This window comes from Uloborus diversus, chromosome 6 (assembly GCF_026930045.1).
Source record: "Uloborus diversus isolate 005 chromosome 6, Udiv.v.3.1, whole genome shotgun sequence".
NCBI lineage: Eukaryota > Metazoa > Arthropoda > Arachnida > Araneae > Uloboridae > Uloborus > Uloborus diversus.
Genome location: NC_072736.1, coordinates 87,758,469 through 87,784,015, shown reverse-complemented (window position 1 = coordinate 87,784,015; position 25,547 = coordinate 87,758,469). Strand labels below are relative to the sequence as shown.

Sequence of the window (25,547 nt, the reverse complement as noted above, 5' to 3'; positions counted from 1 at the left end):
TGTTTTTTTTTTTTTTTTTTGTGAAAGAGTGTATTTCAACTTCTGAACACAGTTCAGTTTATGCAACTTAATCACGCCCAATGATTCTGATTTTGAGCTGAAAATTTAAGTTGAAGTCCAAGCATTAGAAAAAATCTAACGAGATTCAAAAATACAGGAAAAAAATAGTTGTTCGTTGCTCTAAAGTCTAAAGCGCCCTCTATCGGCATTATTTAAACTACATCTTCAAAATTTATTTTCCAGAAAATACTGATAAAAAGAATAATTTTAGCTGAAACTGCAAATAAATCGTCCAATTTTTCCGTTGCATATGATCATTTGAAATTTTGGACCCTAAACTGTAATGGCGCCTATCTCCTTTCGAAGACATTTGGGACCCTTATTTTTGCCATTATATTTTTTGTCTTGATGTGTACTACCACCCCTTAAACATTTGCCCAAGAATTCTGAAACACCCTGTACATAACACTTCCTCATTTTTAGGTCTGTTAGTCGCTCCGCGATTTATCTTGCTGCTTCTCGGAGATAAGTCATTAGGGTTAGGTTGAAAACCCGTAGGTCAATAATTTAAAGGTTAATAATACAAACAATGTGGATTAGGATATTCATTGTGGAGTCATTTTTGACTACAAAAAAGACACAAGCTTTTTCTATATATCTTAGCAAAAAATGTGTCAGCATTTCCAGAGTGAAAGCGAAATGAAAATTTAGATAAGATTAAAAAAATACTCACCTTCGACACTTCCATCTTTTCCCATGATAATTTTCATAGATGAGATAATTTGCTGAGCAACAGGGGCAGACATACTGGCAGCACACATAAAACTATGACAGTTTATTCTCAAGTGTTGAATTAATTTCTAAGAAAATAAGTGAAATAATTATATACAAAGCCAAGAAATATAATAAAACATTTTATGCTTTTTGTAATCAGATTCCTTCCTCTAAATTTTTTTACTAAAGTTTTTGCAAATTTTAATGCAAACATGTATTTCTTTCATTTACTGGAAATTAGGCTAAAAATCTTCAAACAATGTCAGAGATAACTGAGAATGATATACGATTAGAAGATATCTCTTTATTACTATGCATAATACAATATCATAATACATACAACCAGCAAACCATATTTACACTGACGAATAACTTTGTATATTATTCAATATGCTTCATTTTGTATACTAATACATGCTTCATACTGTATACTAAAATTTTAAAAAATATCGTAAATTGCAAGCAGATGCTGTAAGATAACTGCAAAATCACAGCAAAATGATATTGTTATGTCTGACATATGAGGTAGTGAGAAGCAAAAGGATGCAAGTAGAAAATTAAAAATTTGGAGATATGTGGAGCGTTTTACTCGAAACAAAATAGTCCACTTCCATCCCTTTGCTTCTCACTGCTTCATATGGCATAAAAGAAAGGTTAACACGAGCTGAAAGTACTATGCTCTCAACAAATGATAGCTGAATGTGAACAATTGTGAACATTGTTTTTTAAAGCAAGAAAAAGAATGCAAAAAAAAAAAAAAATAATAATTTAAGAAAAAAAGAATATTAGTAAGGCCAAGAAACATGATATTTGATGGTGTAGGAGTAGTTTTTTTTCAAACATTGTGCACCTTGTTGCCAACAAGGTGCACAATTTGCGCCTTGTTGCAAACAGGTGAAATAGGGAAGTTTTCGATTTTTCAATTTTATTTTTATGTGATAGAGTAACATGTATGAACATCATAGGTGAAAAAAATTTTGCGATACGATAAGTAGTTTTTTTTAAATTAATTTTTAAAGTTCAAGTGCTTGTGACGTCAATTGGCATAGGAAGTAACGTCATACGCTCCTCCGATAGGGGAGAAACAGCAGGACATGCATTCGACATCGAAGACGAAACATAAAAGGCTTATCTCCTCGCATTTAACTCCTCACGTTTCTGGAACATTAAACCTCTCATCCTCTCGGAAATATTCGAATATCATCATTGATGTTACTTGAGAAGATTATTTAGATTGTGCTTTAACGAATACAGCCTCCATAATGTGTTCAAAAGGATTATTGAATTTCTAAAAAATAAAAATATCAGCTCGCTCAAAATGTCCCTAGCGAAAACAAGGGATCTTCGGCGGAAGGCTGCCCATTAGTGCCCTGCGACGTTAGCTCGTGACGTTTCTGTCAAAATATTTGATATTTTTTTATTTGTTTTCTTGACTTTCCGGTACTGGGGAAATGATATTAATAATACTTACCGATTTTTATGTGAGGGAACTCTCCATATCTTGACGCCGCACTAATTAAATACAGTCCCAAAACTTTCGTTCTTTCCTGCATGCGTAGTAAGAAAAATGTAAACAAACCGCATGGCGCTTGATTGACGGTTCAGTTAAAAATCACAGTGAAAAAAATCTTGTCCGTCAATGTAACGGTTTCAACGAAATTAAGTGTTGCCAAAAATATTTTTTTGAGTTTTCTTAGTAAATTTCATCGAACTTGCAACAAACAATACGTAAATTGTGTGGAACGTCATCGAAGCAGTATTTAAGCGGTGGACATCCGTCCATCGATCTCTCTCTCCCCTGCTACCATTTCCAGGATGTCTCCTCCGGCATAAGTTGTTGTAGTGGGCTACCAGCCCTTGGATCTATCGTCCTGTTGATGATGGACTCGCGTTCCACTTGATCTACATGCCAAATGAATTGGGCCGGCCGGCCCTACGTGGATGTTTTAAGACTTCGTTTGGAATCGACTGGCGGAAGATGATTCGAGATCGCTGAACTGTTTTTCCATTATCCAGATGAACTTTTTTAGGAGCACCTGTGGTATAACTATTCTATTTATTGTTCATGTTTGCTGCAATATTTTTATTATTGCTGGATAGGATTCTACAAGAATAATATATTTTCAAGAAGCATTTTTTTCTTGTTAACATGTTGTATTTTAGTACTAATAAATGTTAATGATTTACTTAAATATGCTTTCTAATTTGACTCAACCAAGACACATTTGTGAGGTCCACCAAGAACTTTAATTGGTTTTTCCTCCTGACAGTTTCAGAAGAGCGCACTTTTGCACGTGGATTTTTAAAAATTCATAAAAAATCAACCACGTTGTTTTAAAATTCGGCGATGGTGAATTTTTTAGTTTTGAGGGTCAATTAACAATATCCAATAGCCAAAATATGAACATTTAATAAGTTGCAACTTCCTTATTGGCAAAATTTACCTTTGGACCTGCTATATAACCTCCGGAAGCACCAAAACTTTTAGTAAAAGTTCCCATTAGAAGGTCAACATCTTTGGGGTCGCAATCGAAATAATCTGTAACACCACGACCTTTAGGCCCAATAGCTCCAATGCTATGAGCTTCATCAACATATAAGTAACAGCGATATTTCTTTTTCAAGGCAATTAGGGCTGGAAGATTTACTATAGTGCCTTCCATACTAAAAAGAAGAAAATCAATGATAAACAAACAGATAAAAAATAATTAATGTAAATTTGATATTGATAAAAAATAATTAATGTAAATTAATTCACATTAATTAAATTTTTTACGAATAGTACAATTATGGACTAAAAGATAAGCTAACATACAAAAAGTTCTGATTTCAAAGCATTGTAATTTTACATTTACTGGTCAAAATGACTTGATATTTCTGTGGGAATTTGTTTGACAAAGAAAAAATTGTACCAAAATGTGCCCATGGATGGCACTGTCAGGGTTAACATTACTGGTATGGTGGTATTGACGTGCTAATTATTAAGACCTGACATGCATATCAGGAACAGAATCAGCACAGATACCCAACAAACATGTGTGGAATGTGTTTGTTTGAGTTTTCCATTATTGGAGGAACAAGGAGCATATCAGATGTGTTAATCCTTCGTAAGGTGTTGCTTTCATGAAGTTCCACAATCATTGCTTTTATACATAATCTTTTTTTTTTAATAAATTTTTTTTTGTAAATCCTTGTAACCTATTGCATACTTTTGGCTGTTAACATTTTTATTTTAAACAAATCTATTAAGAACTTACCCCTGATTTTACCCTGAGAAGCCATCTATCAGCATATTTTGGAACTACTTTTTCCCCTTCAAACCAATTTATATTGCCTCATGATAACTCTGCTGAAATAGCAAGTCATTCCGACAAATAGTTTTATTAAAGCATTTTGAGCTTGCAATTTTAATTATAACCACCTGTCTAAATACACACATATATGTGAATAAAATATGATAACGTATATAAAGTACAAATTGAGAATGGAAAAAGGTTAAAAAACCAGCCAACAGCTGTTTCGGCACTCTAAAATACAAGTGCCATCATCAGTGCATTAAAAACGAAGACAGGTCCACCTGACTAAAACACAGTCGAGGCGAACAATGGAATGATTCTTTTGTACACACATATATACAGGAATTTATGTACACACATATATACAGAAAAAAGTTTAAGAATTTCAATTAAAATATTACCTGTAAACACCTTCAACTATAATGATAATTTTTTTCCAAGGTCTGTGGGACCGTGGTTGACCATCAACAATTGCTGATCTGATTTTCTTTTCCAAATCTTTCATATCTTTTTAGCAATGAAAAAACAACAACATGCATGTAAGTTTACAGATCACAATTACAAATGGAAATAACTAGAGCAATAATTCGACACTCGGCCATTGCACGCTCGACTTTTACTGCTTCTTACTAATTTAAATAAGGAGTTAGCAGAGTTCTCATTAGATACTTAACAAATGGCAATTTGCAACACTTGCTCTTTCTTTTGGTAAAAGTGCTCTCTCAACCTACTTTAAAGTAAATAAGTCAGCAAAGAAGTGAAAGCTGCTTGTATCAGAATCTCTAAACCTTCTCTATATTGAAAAAGGAAAATTAACTCTGCATTAGGAGTTGAGTTTTCTTTGCTGTTTGTAACAGGAAAAAAGTAAAATTTTAAACATAGTATGTTATGCATTTGTGAAACCACATTATCGAGAGACTGCATTTCCCTTCTTGTTAGAGATCATCACCCTGGAATGGCCGTAAATGAACTGGAAGCAGTAGACATCTCATTCTGAGGTCCAGCCCCACCATATATTTGCAGTTCTCCCATCCCCCCTTCTGGGTGTGAAACTTGATTTAACTATTTTAGCTGCTATCTCAGCTTCTGTGAGAGGTTTAGTGCTTCAGTTGGTTCATGGCTATTCCAGACAGATGATCTCTAGAAAAAGTGAAACTTCAGTATCTGAATGTCATGAACGACTTGTTTGGTGCGTACTTGCAATATTGAATGTTCAAATGGACATAAGTGAGCAAAAGGTAACTGGTTTAATCAACAGTTTTTAATCAGCATGGATAGTTTTTTTTTTACTTTTATTTTTGGAATCTGTTCAGAGATTTTAACTACTGCTCCAATGGTGTATGCTTGCAAAATTGGGTGTTAAAATGGGCTAAGTGGGCAAAGATGACCCGTTTGATCAGCATGCAAAGTTTTTTTTCTTATTTTTTTACTTTTGTTTCTAGAATCTATTCAAATTTTAACCACTGATTCAATCTTGAACTATTTAGACAATAAAGAATAAGAAATACAAAATTTGAAAAGCATAACGTAAATCGAAGCTGCATTTGAAAGATGACATGTTAAAAGGAACATAATAATAGCATTCATTAAGCATACTGTTATGTTTGAAGACCCTTATCTTGGCACCCGACAAGCGACATCCAAGAACTAATGATGCATGGTTTAGTTCATCACTAAAAATAAGGCTTCCTTTAGAAATTAATGTTGGAATACTGGTAGAATTGGTAGCAAACCCCATGCCAACAATGATACTGTCTTCTACGCCCAAAAATTCAGCTGTCAGACTTTCTAGTTCATTGTGAATATCCAAGTTACCTACAAGGAAAAAAAGGATATTTCCAACACAATTTAAAAAAAAGAAAAGAAAGAAAAATAATAAATACATAAAATAAAATGCAACAAATTTATTTTTTATAAAGAAAAAAGCAGGATACAACTATAAAAGACATAAAAACATTACTAGAGCAACATTAAAATTTCATTCTACAAATAAAAAACAAGGAATGTAAACACTGCTAAAAATATGAGATTTAAAGCATATGAAAACTATAGATCAATTTCAAAATAATTTATTAGTAATTTTTGAAAATATCGAATAAATCTGATTAATTTAAAAAAGAAAAAAAAAAAAAACTCAAAGTATGTTTCATACTAATCCTCCCTTAAAAAACAAATTGCTGGCAGAACAGACTGACTAGGTATTTACAAGTTTAAATGGGAAAACAAACCATTAGATACAAGTAATTAATCTTCTTATACAAAGTTCAATAAAAGCAATTCTAATAGCATTTATTCAAAATCATAATTCTAATCAGTGCAGGGTTGGCAAGTTTCTGCCCAGGTGGTTAAAACCGGCATGGCAAAAACCACTTTCTGCCACATTTGCGGCAGAAACTGGCAAAAACTCACAAAATTAAAAATTAATTCTTGATATACAACAGAAAATACATGGAAAAAAATAATAAATTGTTAACCAAAGCACTGTAATTTCATTACAAAATTATCACAATTCAAAATCAAATGTTACATTGTTGGGACCCTGCAATTGCCTCTTCGGAAAAGTGGTTTCAAAAATCTAAACAGCTTCTCAATTTAATATGCACAAATGAGAAAGTTTAGAATATTTTTGAAATAGAAGAGCTAGCAGACAATGCATCAAGGAGCAAGCAATGTTCGTGAAACTTTCATCTATTGCATAACTGGTCCACCATGTAGTAACTAGGATTGTGGCAAAAATTTGACTAGAAAAATTAGTTTTGAGAAATGGGGCCAATTTATTTTGCAAAGCTGTGACATTAGGTACAAAATTCTAGGCAAGTAAAATTCTGGCACTTTCTTCTTGAAGCACGTGACATAATTTCAATCACAAACAATTTAGAGGAAGCATAGTGAGCAAATTACAATCAGTAATGCCCGTTCAATTCTGTATGTCACTCCTCTTTCCTAAGTACCCCAGTATGATTTTTATCCTTTGTTAAATTAATCCAAATACTACGAGCCTCTGCAATTTATAAGTTCCCTTTCTGAACTAAATCAAGGGCACTAGCATTGGATTTTATTTTTTTAAGTGATGAAATGATATCTAATTCTTTAGTTTACTCTAACAAATATCATTTACTAATTATTTGAGTTATTAAAGACACTTTTAAGTTTTTGCCAGTTTCTGCCACTAGCACGGCAAAAACTAGTTTCTGCCGGCAGAAAGTCAACCCTGGTACATATATGACATCCAGTTTCATTAACAAAAGCTGTTTTGGCCCATGGGAACTATTCCTGAAGTGATGCCAAAAATGAGCTGATGCATGCATTACATGACTTGCTTTTACCCCAATTTCATGTTATTTCCCCCATTATTGACAATTTTAATGCAATTCAATAGTTAACTCTCTAAATATCACCAACAGTGGTAAAATTGAAACCAAATTTAAAAAAAAAAAAATCGCCAAATTTCTTGACAAGTTGGCGACAAAACTTGGCGACCAAAGGACTGGCGATACATTGCCAAGTTCCACCAAATTAGAACATCACTTGAGTTTCCATCGATATTAACAATGATTTCCCCCCAAAAAGGCGCAAAAGACCCCTTAAGAAACACCCGAATGCAACCAAAAGAGGAGGTGCAGAACAAGACCCCACTAGGAGTCTACGTACCAAATTTCAACTTTTTAGGGCACTTGAGTTATGCAACATAAATACGCACATACAGATGTCATGAGAATACTCGTTGTAATTAACTCGGGAATCGTCAAAATGGATATTTTAGGCGTCTGTACTAGTGATGTTCCGGATATCCGAGCGAAAATAAAGATCTGTATCCGTATCCGTTATTTTTCGACGGATCTTTTCTATTCTAAAAATTCTGAAATATTTGAATAAAAGACTCGTAAATTAGATTTTATTCACTATTTAAATTACAAGGTATCATTTCAGAAGTCAATTTGTACTTTTTTTGGGAGCATGCGTAATGTTTAAATATTGATTAAAAAGAAAATACCTTTCATGAAAAAAATAAATAAAAAATGTCATTCAAAAATAATGGCTGCTTAAGGCGTAGGCTTACCGGGAATTTTCCGGTACCTCGGCAGCCCAGTACGCCACTTTACTATGTGACACAATATATTGAATTTTTGATCTTGTTTCTTTTTTTTTTCCTAAAATTACTGTAGATTTTTTTTTTTTTTTTGCTACAACTGTGGTGGAACCCTTCTCATTTTGGCGGAACCCAAGGGTTCCGCGGAACACACTTTGGGAATCGCTGGTCTGGATAATATTTTCACCGCGGATGACATTTTTTGAAGAAACTGCCTTTATTCTGACGGGAATACCTTCCGTAACAACTTTTACACTTGGATAGTTGAATTGGGTTAAAAAAAAAAAGAGGTTCGTATCCGTATCCGTGGATCTTGACACTAATGCTCCGGATCGTATCCATATCCGCGGATCTACTTTTTTGATGATCCGGCGCATCACTAGTCTGTACGTTCTTAGGTATATATGCACATGTGATCGGGTCGGAAAAAACTCAACATTCAATTGTAAGTGAGCAAAAAGCAGGGATCGTGCTAAGGATTTTGAATCATTCGCCAGTAAATTCGCCAAATTTTTAAAGTGTTAGCCAAATTTCAAAAGTTTTAGTCAAAGACGAACTTTTACTCATTTTAAATGTATTTTTGTCTGCAGAAATATTTAATCAGAAAGTGAAATATAACTTAATTTTCGACAATTTTTTGAGGATAAGGGCAGGGTTATATCCAGGAATTTTTGCCCGTTTTTAGGAATTTGGTGAGAAAAAAAATGCAAATTAAGTAGTTTTTCCACAAATCATATGTAATTTTTCAAAGGAAAAAATGGCTAAAAACAACTTTAAGAGATATTTATGATTCTTTAATAAATTTGAGAGTAGAAATAAAAGCTTTTAACGAAGTAAAGACTGCATTCCTATCTTACTCCGATGTTTCAGACATTGAACACAATTGTTAGATTTTTAATTTAAACTTTCACAAAACGTGAAAGAATCACTTAATTTGAAAAAAAAAAACGTTTTTGCATCATGCAGTATCAATCCTTTTTCGATGTAAACATTGCATCACGTTGTGACGTCATGTGTGCGATCGGTTGCAATGACTCAGTCAAGTGAATGAACTTTTGGGTGAACCGAGTCACCAGTTCATTGTATCTTATAACCGCGAGAATTTTTTGTAGATTGAGTTACTTTTTGATTGGCAACATATTTTTAACTTTCTTGCATTGGCAACACATCTTATATTTTGCATATTCTTAATTTGACAGCCATGTGAAGACCTTTAAATACTTCGAGCGATCTTTTTCGCTCTCTCTCTCTCTCACCTCACATAGCCGCAAAATGTGTTGTACGTGATTTCGTGATGTCTGCCAGTGCCCTTTACTCCTGGCAGGGCGTAATACAACGTGATGTCTATTTCAAAGTCTTAAAACGCCTTTAGGCTTATTTTTGTATGTTACGTAAATGCCATATATTCCTAGGAATCAGCATGTTCGTAAAAAATGAATGTATCGTTGTATTTTAGCGGCTAATCTTTGTCTATTCGTCTAAATGTTTTTTTTATATCAATGAAGATGTTGTTCGTCAACTTAAGTAATCCTTTGTGGATAATAAATACAGATTTTCCATGAGGAAAAATGCTTCACGTGTTTTTCTTTCCAACTTCAGGCTATGGACATTTTTATTTGCAAGTTCACTTCTACTAGCGGTGTAGTAAGCCTAAATTTCACTACACATAATGCTCACAAGTGGTTATGGGCCCAGGTCACCTGGACTTTGCAATTCCTGGCCATAACCTGAAGAACTTGGAAAATTTGAATTTTTATGCTCTGAAGAATTTTTAAAACATCGTGAAATTTTTGAAAGTATGGAAGTCCCTACAATACCTTTACTAAATGCCAATAATTGGAATACTTGGAAGAGAAACATACAAGTTGTCTTGCGTCATTCGGGCAGCTGGGAATTCATCGAAGCTGACGAAAAAGAAAAGAAACCTGAAGAAGAAAAATTGACGTTCCGAGATAAAGCGGAATTGAATCTTAGAAGAACTCGAGCTTATACTACTATTTATCAGTTCCTGTCAGAAGAATTCAAGCCTCTCATCGAATGCACTACTGAAGGAAAGATAGCTTGGGAAATCTTGTGCAAGTATTTTGAACCTGACACCCGTGCCAGATTAATATCCCTGTTAGATAAGTTTTTTCAAGTCAAGTTTCAAGACGGAGAAACGGTTGGTCTTTTCATCTGCCGAGTGAAAGCAGCCGCGTCACAATTAAAAGAAGTTGGCCATGCGATGTCCGACCTTTACATAGGTTTCCAGTATATCCGGAGTTTACCCCCTGAGTTTGCATCCATTGTACAGCAAATCTACAGATGGTCTGACGTGGACTTTACCCCATTGAAAATAGAACAAGAACTGTTGCTCGAAGCAAATAGAATTTCTGAAATGAACGTTCCACTACAGACACCTGCTGTGTATGTGACCGTTCCGAATTCGCTACCTGCCGGTAAGATCCATCCTTGTAAAAGTAGTTGTAAACCTGTGTCAAATTTTAGTAAAAATAGATTTAAAGGGAAATGTAATTTTTGTGGGATTTTTGGGCATAAAAAGGTTGATTGTTTTAAATTTAAGGCAAAGTTAAATTCTAAAAATTTTTCTCAAGGGTCTTCTAATTCTCAACATAATGTGAGTGAAATTAATGAGTCAGAAGCTTTGAATATTACTTCATCTGACTCAGATATAACGTGGATTGCCGATTCTGGAGCTACGTCACACGTCACTAAAAATAAAAATCTTTTCTCTGATTTTAGACCAGTTAATAACTTAAAAATGTCTATGGCTGTTGACGGTAAACAAAGCAATATTTTAGGGATTGGTACAATTCAATTGTTGGTCAAAATTAATGGTAGACATAGGAAAATTATCTTGAAAGATGTTCTGTACAATCCTGAAATCCGTCGTAATTTATTGTCATTATCTAAATTGGAACAGGAAGGTAACAAATTTGTTGGTCATAATACCATTCTTAAAGTTTATGACAAAAATTGGAATCAATTATTTTATGCAAAGCGTAGAAATGACATAAATTTATATTTTTTTAAGCCTAATAGATATTTGTATTTGAAAAATAGTGAACATTGTGATAATTCTGAACCTGTTTGTAACATTTCTGAAAAAATTGGTAAAATTTCACCTGAAGATTTATGGCACAAGAGATATTGTCACATTAATTATGAATATATTTCTAGAACTAGCAAAAACAATAGTGTTAGAGGTCTTCCTGAACTGAATAAAAATGTTAACTATTGTGAAATTTGTAAATATACTAAAGCTAGGAGTATTTCTTTTAAATCGATTGGGGCCGTGAGATCTTCTAAACCTTTAGAGCTTATACACATGGATGTAGGTGAAGTCCCAAATTTAACTTTGAGGGGAGAGAAATATTATTTATCCATTATGGACGATTTTTCAAAACGCGTTGCTGTATACCCTATGAAATTGAAGTCGGATGTTTTCAATATTTTTGTAAGATTTTTAAATCGTAATGAAAGGCTTTTAGGGAGGAAAATTAAATCAATTCGTACAGATGGGGGGAAAGAATTTTGCAATCAAAATTTTGAAATTTTCTTGAATAACCGTGGCATTAGGCATGAGAAAACTAATCCCTACACACCAATGATGAATGGCATAATTGAACGGTTTAACCAGACATTAATGGGGGGAGTTAGAGCACTTTTAAAAGAGAGTAACTTACCTTCGAAATTCTGGGGGGAAGCTGCATTTTGTTTTTCTTATGTTTGGAATAGGTCTTGTCATGGGAGCAATCATACCCCGTTTGAACTGTTTTTCAATAAAAAGCCTAGCGTGAAACATCTTAGAACTTTTGGCTGTTTAACTTTTGTAAATGTTCCAAGCCAGAAAAGAAAGAAATTGGACGATAAATCTAAACCAGGAATTTTGTTAGGTTACGCTCAAAATACTAGAGGTTATCGTGTCTGGCTGGAAGACGAACAAAGAATCATAGAAACATGTAATGTCAGTTTTGATGAGGGAACTAAAGGGGCAGATGTCGTACTAGGTTCTGGATCAAATAGTCCAAAGGTTATGAAATACTTACCTGACAATTTTGATTATGAATATCCTGTAACTTCAAATCAGGGAGTGGATGAGCTTTCCAGTGATAGTCCTAGTGAAGAATTAAAACCTTGTTCCGAAATTAATTGGTTGCGTCAAGCTGTTCCTAGACCATCAGGTGATAGAACTGATATTTACTATAGGATTGAAGGTTCAAATATTCGCTTGCGTTCTTTAAATGAAGTTATTAAATATTGTAATGATAACAAAATTGAATTTGATGAATCATATTTTGACTTTTCGGGCAAAAATTTAAAAGAGGGAAAGGTAATAGAAATTTTAGAGGGAAATCTTGCTGAAATTAAACTTCCATTAAATTTTAAAGAAGCCATTAATTCTAGGGAATCTAAACATTGGATTAACGCGATGGATCAGGAAATACAAACCATATATAATCGCGGTGTATGGGAGTTAGTGGATCCACCTGAACATAGTAAAATTTTGGGAAATCGGTGGGTATATACGGTAAAAGAAGATCAGCAAGGGAATATTGTGAAATACCGTGCTCGATTATGTGCTCAAGGTTATCTTCAGGAAGCTGGAGAATCATTCCAAGAAGTTTTTAGCCCAGTCATTGATTTTTCTATAATCAGATTGTTTTTCTGTATTTTTGTATGTCTTTTTAAATGGTGTCATCTGCATGTAGACATAAATAACGCTTATTTGTATGCTAATTTGGATACTAATGTATATATGAAACAACCTAGTGGATATGTACTAGAGCCTGGTAAAGTTTGTTTGTTAAAGAAAGCTTTGTACGGTTTACACCAAAGTGGTAGAATGTGGTACTATCAACTCCATGAAACACTTTTGAAAATGAACTTTTCTAGTTTAGATTGGTGTAATTGTTGTTACATATATAAAAATAAGGTTATTCTTCTTTTTTATGTTGATGATATCATACTTTTTGGCAAACTAAAATCTGATTTGAATGAAATTGTAAATTTTTTAAGAAATCATTTTGAATTAAAAATTTTGGGTGAAATAAGAAAACTTCTGGGTGTTGAATTTCAAAACATTGATGGTAATTGGTATATTCATCAGACAACGTATATTAATAAAATTGTCGAGTCGTATTCTAGTTATAATATTCCAATTAGTAATGTTCCTATTTCGGTTGGGGTGGTTTATTCAAAAATTGATTCGCCTACTAGTAAGTTAGAAATAGATAAATGTAATTCTTTACCATATCGAAATTTAATTGGCTGTTTATCCTTTTTGGCTAGTAGAACTCGTCCCGACATAACATATGCTTTGAATATATTTTCCCAATTTCAATCTAATTATGGTGAAAAACATTGGCATGGTTTACTTCGTCTCCTTGGTTATGTTTTGTATACGAAAAATCTTAAATTGAAGTTATCAAATATTTCAAATTTAAATATTAAATGTTATTCTGATTCAGATTGGGCAGCTAGTAGAGATGATAGGGTTTCAATAGGAGGTTACATCATTTTGCTAGATAATGCACCTATCATGTGGAAAACCTTTAAGCATAAATGTATTGCTCTTTCCACTATGGAAGCCGAATATGTCACTTTGACAGAGGCTGCTAAAGAATTTGTCTGGATCATAAAAATTTTAAAAAATGAAAATTTGAATTTAATTTTGAAAAATTGTGAAATATTTTGTGACAACATTGCTGCAATAGATTTTTCCAAAAGTCCTATACAAAATCAAAGAAGTAAACATATTGATATCAAGTATCATTTTTTGAGAAATCTAGTAAATGAAAAATTGTTTAAATTAATGTATGTGAGTTCTAAATTAAATTTAGCTGATGCTTTGACAAAACCTTATACCAAATCTCAACTTGGACATTTTTGTGACATTATTTTTGGGGGGAAAAATATATAACCTAAATTTGAACTTTTTGGGTGTGTAAAATTTTTGTGAAATTCAATGGTGACTTTGTCAATTTGAATTTATTGTGAATTTTTCTGATTGTTGTGCATGTTGCAAAAATGGGGCCGCTTGTTAGATTTTTAATTTAAACTTTCACAAAACGTGAAAGAATCACTTAATTTGAAAAAAAAAAAACGTTTTTGCATCATGCAGTATCAATCCTTTTTCGATGTAAACATTGCATCACGTTGTGACGTCATGTGTGCGATCGGTTGCAATGACTCAGTCAAGTGAATGAACTTTTGGGTGAACCGAGTCACCAGTTCATTGTATCTTATAACCGCGAGAATTTTTTGTAGATTGAGTTACTTTTTGATTGGCAACATATTTTTAACTTTCTTGCATTGGCAACACATCTTATATTTTGCATATTCTTAATTTGACAGCCATGTGAAGACCTTTAAATACTTCGAGCGATCTTTTTCGCTCTCTCTCTCTCTCACCTCACATAGCCGCAAAATGTGTTGTACGTGATTTCGTGATGTCTGCCAGTGCCCTTTACTCCTGGCAGGGCGTAATACAACGTGATGTCTATTTCAAAGTCTTAAAACGCCTTTAGGCTTATTTTTGTATGTTACGTAAATGCCATATATTCCTAGGAATCAGCATGTTCGTAAAAAATGAATGTATCGTTGTATTTTAGCGGCTAATCTTTGTCTATTCGTCTAAATGTTTTTTTTATATCAATGAAGATGTTGTTCGTCAACTTAAGTAATCCTTTGTGGATAATAAATACAGATTTTCCATGAGGAAAAATGCTTCACGTGTTTTTCTTTCCAACTTCAGGCTATGGACATTTTTATTTGCAAGTTCACTTCTACTAGCGGTGTAGTAAGCCTAAATTTCACTACACATAATGTCACAGCAAACGCGCCATTCAACAAGGCATCCGCCAACACTCTACTCGGAAGCCAGGCTGCGCACTCGATATTATTGGGGATAATTTCTAATCTAATAATATCTCCCCAACGTTTCTTTGATACCAGCAGAGTGAGTTCGGAAATAAGACTTGACAAACTATTTCTAAATTGCATGAAGTTTATTTAAACAATAATGTAAATAGTTAAAACACACTGTAAATGATAAAAATAAATACTAAGAACATAATATCTCCACATGCTACTTTTGCATGAGATAACTAATACTGCAATGCAAACTGCATGACTATTGACAAAAAAATTCGATGAAGTAAACCCATTGGGAAATCAGCTAATTCCAGCTCATCATTTCCAATAAAGGGCGAGCGGCATGAACAAGCAAGTTCGAATGTCGATCGAGCGACCGCCTACAACGACGAGAGATGATCAAAGAGAGCGAGAGAGCTAAAGCCGCGAGCAGTTTAAATATCCCCCCGCATATCCGAGTCACGTGAACGGACACATCACTGCTATGGTTAAGCACACGTGCCATCAGATTCCTTCTAGAAGCATCTATGACGTCATGCACAGCGGAGTTCCCGCCAAAGGTGAAGTGAAACAAACATTCGGTCGATTCGACCAACGTGAATGTGTGCTGATAAGATTCTCTTACCCCAGTCATGCAGCATGATTGGTAATACATTATAAGTAAGGAAAAACATTCTTTTACTATTGGTGTTGTGAGGTGATGAGATAGGATTATTTACTGTTGTTATTAACAGGCATTTATGCCTAACAGATATCCAATCAGCGAGAGGCGCAAGTACAGTGACGCAAAGAGACAAGAGGCAAACGTCATCCTTTCTTCGATCTCCGATCCGATGGACGGTAACGCTCCGATCCGATGCTAACGCGCATGCGTGCACCTCAATCTGCTTGGAGTGCTCCGAGGATAAAACAACTTTCAGTGATTGCTAGTCTGGGAGTTTTGTGAAAGGTTCGTTTTTAGGGATCGGAATTTTGTGAAGGGTTCGGTTTTAGGGGACCAAATTTCGTGAACGGACTTAATTTTTTTCTAGATTGACTTATGAAGGGAGATTTTTTTTTCCTCTGTGTATATTTTAGAGAATTTTCTGTTCGCCAACTAATTCGCCAAATTCGAATTTTGTTCGCCAATTTTATGATTTTATCGTATTTGGCGCAATGGCGAATGCTTAACGCGGTCCCTGAAAAGGAAATTAAGGTTGATTTTTGAGTGAAAATTTTTTTGCGAATGCAATACTTAATTTTGTGTAAAAACCAGTTAGTTGGAGAAAATTTTGAAAATCGAAATGGCTGAGACAATGGGCAAAATTTCAACTGAACACATTAAATAAAAATTCAAACATGAATGTTGAACAAATGAATGCTAGACCAAGTAAGATGCTACGTTTTTTTTACCTTAAAAGTGCTCATTAAGGGAAGACTTGGGAGCAGTCAACATTAAATTATCAACATTTGAGTGTATTTTAATTACTTTACTAATTTTACTACTTGTAGTTTTAAAACAGGATTTATACCTAGAAAAAAAATTAAGTCATACCAAGCTCATGCCTTGTGCTACAGACTCCAACTCCATATTTGTAAATAATATCTCGAACAGCATCTGTACACTTTCCTTCATTTTGGGCAAAGCCTAAGTAATTATATGATCCCATGTTTATGCATTCTGTATAACTGTCTTTAAGTCTAAAATTAAAAAAAAAAGAACTAGTTAGTAAGTACTACACTAACAAAATACAACTTTTAGTGTTTCAGGACAACCAAAGTTTTATGAATCTAAATAATCCGCTTCATTGTTAATATAAAAAACACACACACCCACACAAGAAGACAGTATGAGCCATAACTGAACTGATGTTGTATTTTCAGTAAGTTACCGCCCATTAGCCAGGGCTAAAGTAGAAATACATGAAATACACCGCCAGCTCGGCTGGAAATGACTGAGCTGATGTTGTATTGTTTCAACATTAAAGAAGAAATGTGTAAACACACATTCAACCAGCTCTATAAAAAGCATGACAACAAATTGAAAAACAAGCTTAAATAACTTTTAACACAAAATAGGAGTTGATTTCTTTCTTTTTTTCCTGATATTGATAACTTTTATAACGAACAAGGTAATACTTTAAATTCTATAACAGGAAATATCCAATGTCAAAGGTATTTATTTATTGCTTACTTTAAATTGTGTGCAAAACTTGAATTTTATTTAAAAAGAAAAAAAAAAGAACAAACAAGCTGCTTGGTTTACTTTCAGTTCTTAGCAACAAGTTTTGAAACAGAATACAGCAAAAATTTTACTTCTTTTTTTCAACTAAAAATACTAATTATTCAATTAGAATATTTTTTTGGAAAATACATGCACCTAAATCATGCATTTCTACTGAAATCTAAAATTCAATGCAGAAAGACAGATAAATTTTAAGTGTAAAAGGTTATAACTTGATAAATGAAGTCCTATTCCATTACTACTTGATAATTAAACACATTTTTATAATTCAAAACAGTTACTCATATGCTCATAGCTGTGGAAAAGTTGGAAGGGAATATCTTAATATTGAAACGGATTTTATTTTTGTCAATGACTAGCTATTTGTAATGCTAAGTACTAAATATAATGTACTCAATTTCAGAAAGGAAAATCTCAAATTCATTGATACAGAAGTTTTTAATTAAAACCCCAAACAGTGACCAGAAGAAGAATAAATTAAGAGACTTGGAGGTTAACAAAATCAAATTGAAAAGCAACTCAGACATGTTAGTAATTCAAAGTTTTGTTACATTAAGACAAGCTAAAAGAGAGTTTTAGTTAGTCGTAATAAAGCAAACTTTGAACAAAGATTATGTTAATTTTAAAAAATTAAAAACAAATTAGCATAATCAGTAAAATGTCTGAAAAATCTTACTCGAATGTATAATTATAATCATTAGAAACTCGTTCTTTCAATTTTAAAGTAGCTCCAGGCATACTGCAAATAGGCATGTTGAAACAGTGGCAAATTCTTCTGTACACATTACGAGTGTAAAAGCTCTCAAAACTTTGATACAATGGAACATATCCCTATAAAAATTAGAATTCAGTTAAATATTAAAAATTAACAACAAATAAGGCTTTTAAAAACTTTTTAATGTAAAAAATATTGTTCTAACACAGAGTTAGCATAAAAGAATATCCCGGTTTCAAAAATTTATATTTCATAAACTATTACACTTGGTACAACAGTGAAACCTGCATAAGTTGACCACTCGCGGTGCACTAGTTTCGTGGTCAACTTACAGAGATTGATTTATATGATAACGGCTAATTCCGTGCCTGAAAAAAGCGGTCAACTTAGACAGGTAGTCATCTTTACAGGTTTTACTGAATAAATAATACATAAAAATAAACTGTGATTTTTTTTTCACTCACTAATGTTCAATGTTTCATGACATTCGTCTGTAATATACATTTTGGAGTGTTTCACTGTCAATTTTTCGTAATGCTACACAGGCGATCTTTTAGTTCTTGCAATGTTGTAGGAAACGGTGGTGTATAAACAGTCTTTGACGAAACCTCATTAAAAAAAAATCACATGGGTGTCAGGTTTGAGGATCTGGCTGGCCAATGAGAATAAAGAGTAAATCATCATCACTGGCACAGCCACTTCAGCGTTACAGAATGTCAGTGGCGAAGCAAAGTGAGGGGGGCGCTGCCACAGGTTTTAACATTATTGCCAATCCTAATACAGTAGTTAATACATGTTTAAAGACTGTTCTGACCAAAAAACACCTCCCAGAAGGAAATTCTGGCTGCGTTAGTGTGGAACATGCATGTTTACGTAGTTACTTACATTTAAAAAAACTTTGACAGTTTACCTTCATTTTTATGTTATAGTGGTTAGTGTAATAGTTTATAAAATATAAATTTTTAAAACTGGGATATTCTTTTGTGCTAACCCTGTATTATTTTGCATAAAAATATTCAAATAGCTGCATTAATTACTTTTGAAACATTTATAACAAAAAAACTGTAATTAAGGTCAACATTAATTGACTAATTTCATGCATAATGTTTAATGAATGCTACAAATGTATATGAACTTTTTGTCTCTAACCCTATACCCCACCCCCCTTTTAGCATGGTAATGTAGGATAGCGGGAAAATTGATTAAGTACTTAACTTGCCTATGGGTCACCTGGTTGGACGGTTAAAGAGGCAAGACTACCATGTGGGATACAATGTTCTACAACTTACTATTTTGTAAAATTAATCATGAATGAAAAATACAAACATCAAACTTAAAATCTTTTTAGATAAAACTTAAATTTATCTAAATTAAAAATATTTAAAAACAACAACATAGGCTAAAAATACACTAGAATAATCACTTTACAAATGTTACACATCAATTACTACAACTACTAAAGGACTACTTTATGTATTATGTTATTGTTTACGTCAGGAACATATTTTTTACCATGCGTTTAGGTAAAAGCCATATTGTTTCATAACTTAGTCAAAATATAAATCATAGCAAATTGTGCAAAGTTGAAAGACACATCATAAAACATTTTATTTTCTTTTGTGTAAAACTAGTGTGGCTCATCAATTATTAATGATTTAATATATGCCTTCTTTTGCTTACTTGGCCTATTTTGGATATGATTTTTGCTACATTGTTAAAAATCATGCATACAATATGAAATCTGTAATTGAATTGAAAAATATGACATGTAAATGCATAACTAAACTACTATTTAACTTGTTTTACATAATAATTGAAAAACTTCAGAAATTCCCCCCTCGAATTTAGAAAATCCCTCTAAAATCTAGAAAAAAAGGAAATTATTCTTCTAGAATTTGAACCCTATTTCAAACATGTTAATTTTACTATTGCCATTGCTGCTGTATATTATTACTATTGTCTGTACAATTTACCATTTTTAATTTTCCTTCTGCAATTGTTTTCTAAATAAACCAAGGTGATATAATTTAAATTCAAGTAGTCAAGTTTCATGATAACTATTGAGTAATTCACAAATGCATTCAAGTTAATTCTTTATTAGTTGACACAACATTTATCGTAGCTTCATCAGGGTGGCGACAGGAACTGGAAAAAAAAGTTCCCTGACTTTTCCCTGATTTCCCTGATTAAATTCGCCAAATTTCCCTGATTTACGTTATCAATGATAATGCTTTCCTTTCTTTGCCGTATCTGAAAAGCATTGCATATTAAATAAAATGCAGTGTTTAGAACAATTTAAGCTGTTAATTAAAAATATATTTTGAAAAGATGCTCCTTTTTTTTGGTAAAAATAGTGTATTAAATTATCGACAGAGAAATATTGTAGGAAATCTAAAACAAATACTTTACTTCTAGGAACCAGTTAACATAAGAATTCTAAGAAATTATTAAAATCACTCTTAAAGAAATATATAATCATGATAAAACTAAAACATTTAAATGGAAATAATCTTGAACTGAATTTTTAAGCAGTATAATTGTTGCTGCAAGAATAACAAGTGATAGTTAAAGTATAGAAGTAATGTAGTTTTACTTATGTAAATAGTACTGCCGTGTGCTGGTGAACGGCAGTATCTGCAGAAATTAGTTTTCGAGACATTTGAAGAAATGTGTGGTGGATTCAATACTAACAATAGGAAAATGTTGGAATGAGATGTTTTTTTCCCGCCTCTTTTTCAGTGGAAACCAAATAAGCGAGTATGTACAATAAAGATAACATACAATAGATGACAAAAATGCAAAAAAAAAAATTTTTTTTTAATGAAAAATTTGCAGTTATTGCCCTTTACCTGCACATGGCAGAAAAGACATATTTATGTAAAACAAATTGAAATCTTTCAACAGCCAGTCATATTGAGCTATTCTCTAAACAAGAACTTAGGTTTTAATGAATTAATACAGCATTTTAACTATTAAAAAATAATAAAAATATTTACTTATGTACACAACTCAATTTCAAATTTATTTCATTAGTTGCCGAAAAAAAAAACTTAGATTACTTTTTAGTAACAAACAACATTGAAATTCAAAAACAATTATTGACTTTAAAATGTACATGGTTTTAAAATAAAAGAGTTTTAAAGTCTGAAAAAAAAACCCTTCGTGTAGTCTGAAGTGACAGCGAATAACACCATGGCCAAAAAAAAAAAAAAAGAGAATCAGTCAAATTTCCATTTTAGCAATTAAATTAAAAACGCCAAGTGATAACTTTTAAGATTTTTTTCAGCATTAATTTAAAAAAAAAGATATTTTCTTGAAATCGTGATAATAGTATGCTAATTACTTCAAGACAATGAGTAAAGGCAAGGGAGCAAAGTCATTAATGACGGCTTCCTCTTTGCCTGTAGGGTTGTTTATTTTACGTAGCTTGGAAAGCTTGGAAGGAAAATTCAAGCAAGGTAAAATAAACAACTTTACAGACACAGAAGCAATCTTAGGAAGCTCATCCTAAGATAAAATACTTTAACCTTGAGAAAAAAAGATGCACAAATATGCGGCACTGTATAATTGCACTTCATTCATTTTACTTTTTTAAGACAAATAATTGGTGGAAAATTCGTAGGGAATCAAAATACTTCATTTTGCAAGGGAAAAAAAAATTTTTTTTCTTCATTTGATCAATTTTCCCTGAATTTTTGTTATTTTTTCAAAATTCCCTGATATTTCCCTGAGTGATAAAGTTCCCTGACTTTTCCCTGACCTGTCGCCACCCTGTTCATGCACTACTACAACTTATCTATATAACTGGCAAATTTCGGAAATTCAATGAATGATCAAGATTCGCATTAGGTGCGGTTACAGTGTATAAACTAGTTCACGTGTAAAGATCTAATTTACATAAATAATTCTAACACACTGGGCCCGGCTGAACAGAATGTTCAGAACACCAAGAACCCAATAACTTTCATATTAGAGCTTCAAGATGCTCAAAAATCAAATATTATTTTTAAACAATTTCAATTTTCTTTTTTTTTTTTTTTTTCAAAGAATTACTTACCAAACTTCTCAGAAATATCTCAAATGCCTTCAAAAAATAACTTTAAATAAAGAAATTTTTACATTTAATTTTTTTCAAATTTTATCAGAATTTATCAAACAATTCAAATTAACGAAATTGAAAAAAGTTCAAAATTTAGTTTAAACAACAATATTAGTAAACATTTTTTTTATAGCATAAACTTGCTAGTAAGAATATCAAATATTAGTAAACTTTTAACTTTATACAACAATTAAAAACAAATGTTCACAATAATTTACAATTTTAAATACATGTAACAACTCATTCACATTCTAACTTAACCAGCAACTGAACTGGCCTTTTTAATATGCCTCTTTCCGTTTTAATTTCGCAATTGCGAATTAATCCATCTCTTCCAGTAAAAGTCTTAACAACCTTTCCTAATCTCCACATGTTACGCGGTAAAAGTTCTTCTCTTATTACAACAATATCATTCACGTTTAGTTCTGTTTTAGTTTTGTGGTTTTTCGCACCGTTTACCGATTTTAATTGCAACAAATAGTCTTTGTAGAACAACTTCCAAAATCTATTTAAAAGTCTTTCACGATATTGATACATTTTACACATAACTTTCCTATTACTAGTAGGCACAAAGTCTGTATATTTCACTGGAGGCAAATTTAATGGTTTATTTCCTAAAAGAAAATGAGCAGGTGATAATACCTGGTATTCATGTTGATCATCCTCAATATACGTCAGAGGTCTGTGGTTTATCACCGATTCTATTTCAATCAAAACAGTTTCCAACTCGTCGGCATGCAGTGAGGAGCGACCAAGTGTTTTTCTTAGCATAGTCTTGACTGATCGTACAAGTCTCTCATAGAAGCCACCCCACCATGCTCCTTTTTCTACGATGTATCTCCACTGTATACCTTTTGCGGCATAAAAGTTCTTTACGTCAGGATGACTTAATACTTGCCACATCTTTTTAAGTTCTGCATCAGCTGCCTTGAATGTTCTTGCATTATCAGAATAGATAACAGAGCATAATCCTTTTCTTGACACGAATCTACGGAAAGCTTGCAAGAAAGATTCCGTAGTCAAGTTTTTAGTTAATTCCAAATGAATACCTCTAGTCACCGCACAGGTAATCAGAAGAATATAATACTTCGTATCTTCGTTTTTAACAAACAGAGGTCCAGCATAGTCCACGCCGATTACATCGAACGGATTTGATTTTTCGATTCTGGCAGATGGCAAAGGGGCTATGTCTTGCTGCATTGGTCTGGAATTAAACCGCTGGCAGATGATACATTTTCTTATAATACGTTTCACGTTCTGCCGTCCTCTAACTATCCAATATTTTTCCCGAAGGTACCCAAGAGTACCTGCAATTCCCGAATGGAAAACTTTTTCATGTGCATCTCGCACCAAGATTTCAGTAAAATGAGTTTTTGATGGAATAATAATTGGATGTTTTTCGTAAAAACTCAAAGTCGATTTTTGTAGTCGGCCTCCTACTAACAATATCCCGTCTTCACTGAGGAATGGATTCAATTCACGAATCTTAGAATTTCTACTAATTTGATGTTCTTGTTTTAAACAAGTAATTTCGTCACTAAAATGCTCATGTTGAATTTCCTTTATCAAACTTAACTCTGCAGCGAAAAGTTCTTCAGCTCTTAAGGGACCTTTTTTCTTGTCAGCTTTACACCTTACATTATAAATAAATCTTTGTATCCATGCGGTCACCCTAACAGCTCGACTTAGTTTACTATACTTTTCAAGATTCAGAAGACTGTCAGAATTCACCGCAACAGAAGGTAGAACTGTATTTTCAGCAACACATTTCTTTTCTAGCTCCACATCAGAAAGCCCAGATGTCAATGGCATTTTCTTGGGCCAATTGTTTTTTGATTCGGACAACCAATCTGGTCCGGATTTCCATAATTTTGATGACAATAAATGTTCAGCAGAACACCCACGTGACAATATATCACTCGGATTGTCGGATCCACTGCAATGTCCCCATGCATTAAATTTTGTTAAAGATTGTATTTCGGATACTCTATTCTTGACAAATAATTTCCATCGCTCAGGGGCACTTCAAATCCAATGTATTACGATCTGACTATCAGTCCACAAGTAAATGTTTTCTTCTTGAATGGAAAACAAATCTTTTAGATACTTTGCGAGTTTTGATGTCGTTAATGCAGCTAACAATTCTAGTCTTGGTAGTGTGAGTTTTTGTTTAATCGGCGCAATTTTAGATTTTGCCATAACAAATGCTACAGTACAGTCCTCAACCGATCTTAAATACGCTACTGAACCGTAAGCTTTTATTGATGCATCACCAAATATATGCAATTCTTTATTCTTATTACGATTTAGTTCGCAAGGAAAATATTCGCGGCAAATTTCGAATTTCTTTAGAGTTTCTATTTCATCGCACCACTCGGACCACATTTGTTTGCATTCAATTGGAACTTCATCGTCAAGTTCTAAACCCAACTGCCAAAGATTTTGCATTATTAATTTCGCTCTCAATACAAAAGGTGAAATAAATCCTACTGGATCAAAAATAGTAGCGGTTACTTTTAATATGTTTCTTTTCGTGATTATTCTACATTTATTTAGTGTTTCAGACAACTTATCTATATTTAAAAACAATACATCTTTACTATTACACCAGTTAAGTCCTAGTACCTTTAAAATATCATTGTGCTCTTTTTGTACCTCAACAATTCCATTGTTATCCCAGATTTTTTCAAGCTCTTCTGAATTTGTACTAAATTGACGCAAATTCATTCCCGCTTCTTTAAGTACGTTATAAGCTTCAGTGCTTAACTTGAAGGCATGCTCTACGGAATCTGAACCGTAAAAAATGTCATCTACATAAATAAAATTATTTAACATCTTAAAAATCTCTGGATTTTCCACTGACAATTTCTTTATGTGATGTTTTATAGTACATGCGAGAATAAAACTGCTACAAGCAACTCCAAACGGAGCACGAGTCATACGATAATGTTTTATATTTAATTCATTGTCAAAATACAAAAATCGCAATGCGTCCCTATCAGTTTCTACAATCCCAATTTGATAAAAGGCTTTTTCGATATCTGCCGAAAATGCGTATTTAAACTGCCTGAAACACAATATCAAATCTAAAATTGAAGGGTTTAAATTTGGGCCAGGTATCAAACATTGGTTTAAAGATACCTCATCATTAACTTTTGATGACGCATCATACACTATACGGACTTTAGTTTTTGACGCATTTTTTCTTACGACCGGAGAATGCGGCATGTAGTACATTGTATTACCATCGTGACTTTCAACGCCACATTCTTCAATTATTTTGTTCCTTAACTGATCATTTATGATACTATCATAATTTTCCCTAAGCCACTCATCATTACTTAATTTGTTAGATAAATGCATAAGACGCAGTTTAGCATTTTCAAAGTTACTAGCCAAATGTTCATGATTTGACTTCCATAACAAACCAGCTTCATATCTCCCATTTTTGAAATTCAATTCACTTTCAAACT

General features: G+C 32.9%; 1 protein-coding gene across 1 annotated transcript in view; it reads right to left on the bottom strand.

Annotated features, from left to right (window-relative positions):
* The window catches only part of LOC129223841 (serine palmitoyltransferase 2-like), a 51,092-nt gene that overhangs the window by 8,750 nt on the left and 16,795 nt on the right, over positions 1-25,547 (bottom strand). Inside the window, exons 3-8 of the mRNA XM_054858206.1 lie at positions 17,937-18,091; positions 16,571-16,716; positions 5,667-5,885; positions 4,472-4,577; positions 3,219-3,438; positions 734-860 (exon numbers count right to left, since the gene is read on the bottom strand). Coding sequence (XP_054714181.1) covers positions 734-860; positions 3,219-3,438; positions 4,472-4,577; positions 5,667-5,885; positions 16,571-16,716; positions 17,937-18,091 — 973 coding nt within the window. The remainder of the gene's footprint in view (positions 1-733; positions 861-3,218; positions 3,439-4,471; positions 4,578-5,666; positions 5,886-16,570; positions 16,717-17,936; positions 18,092-25,547) is intronic.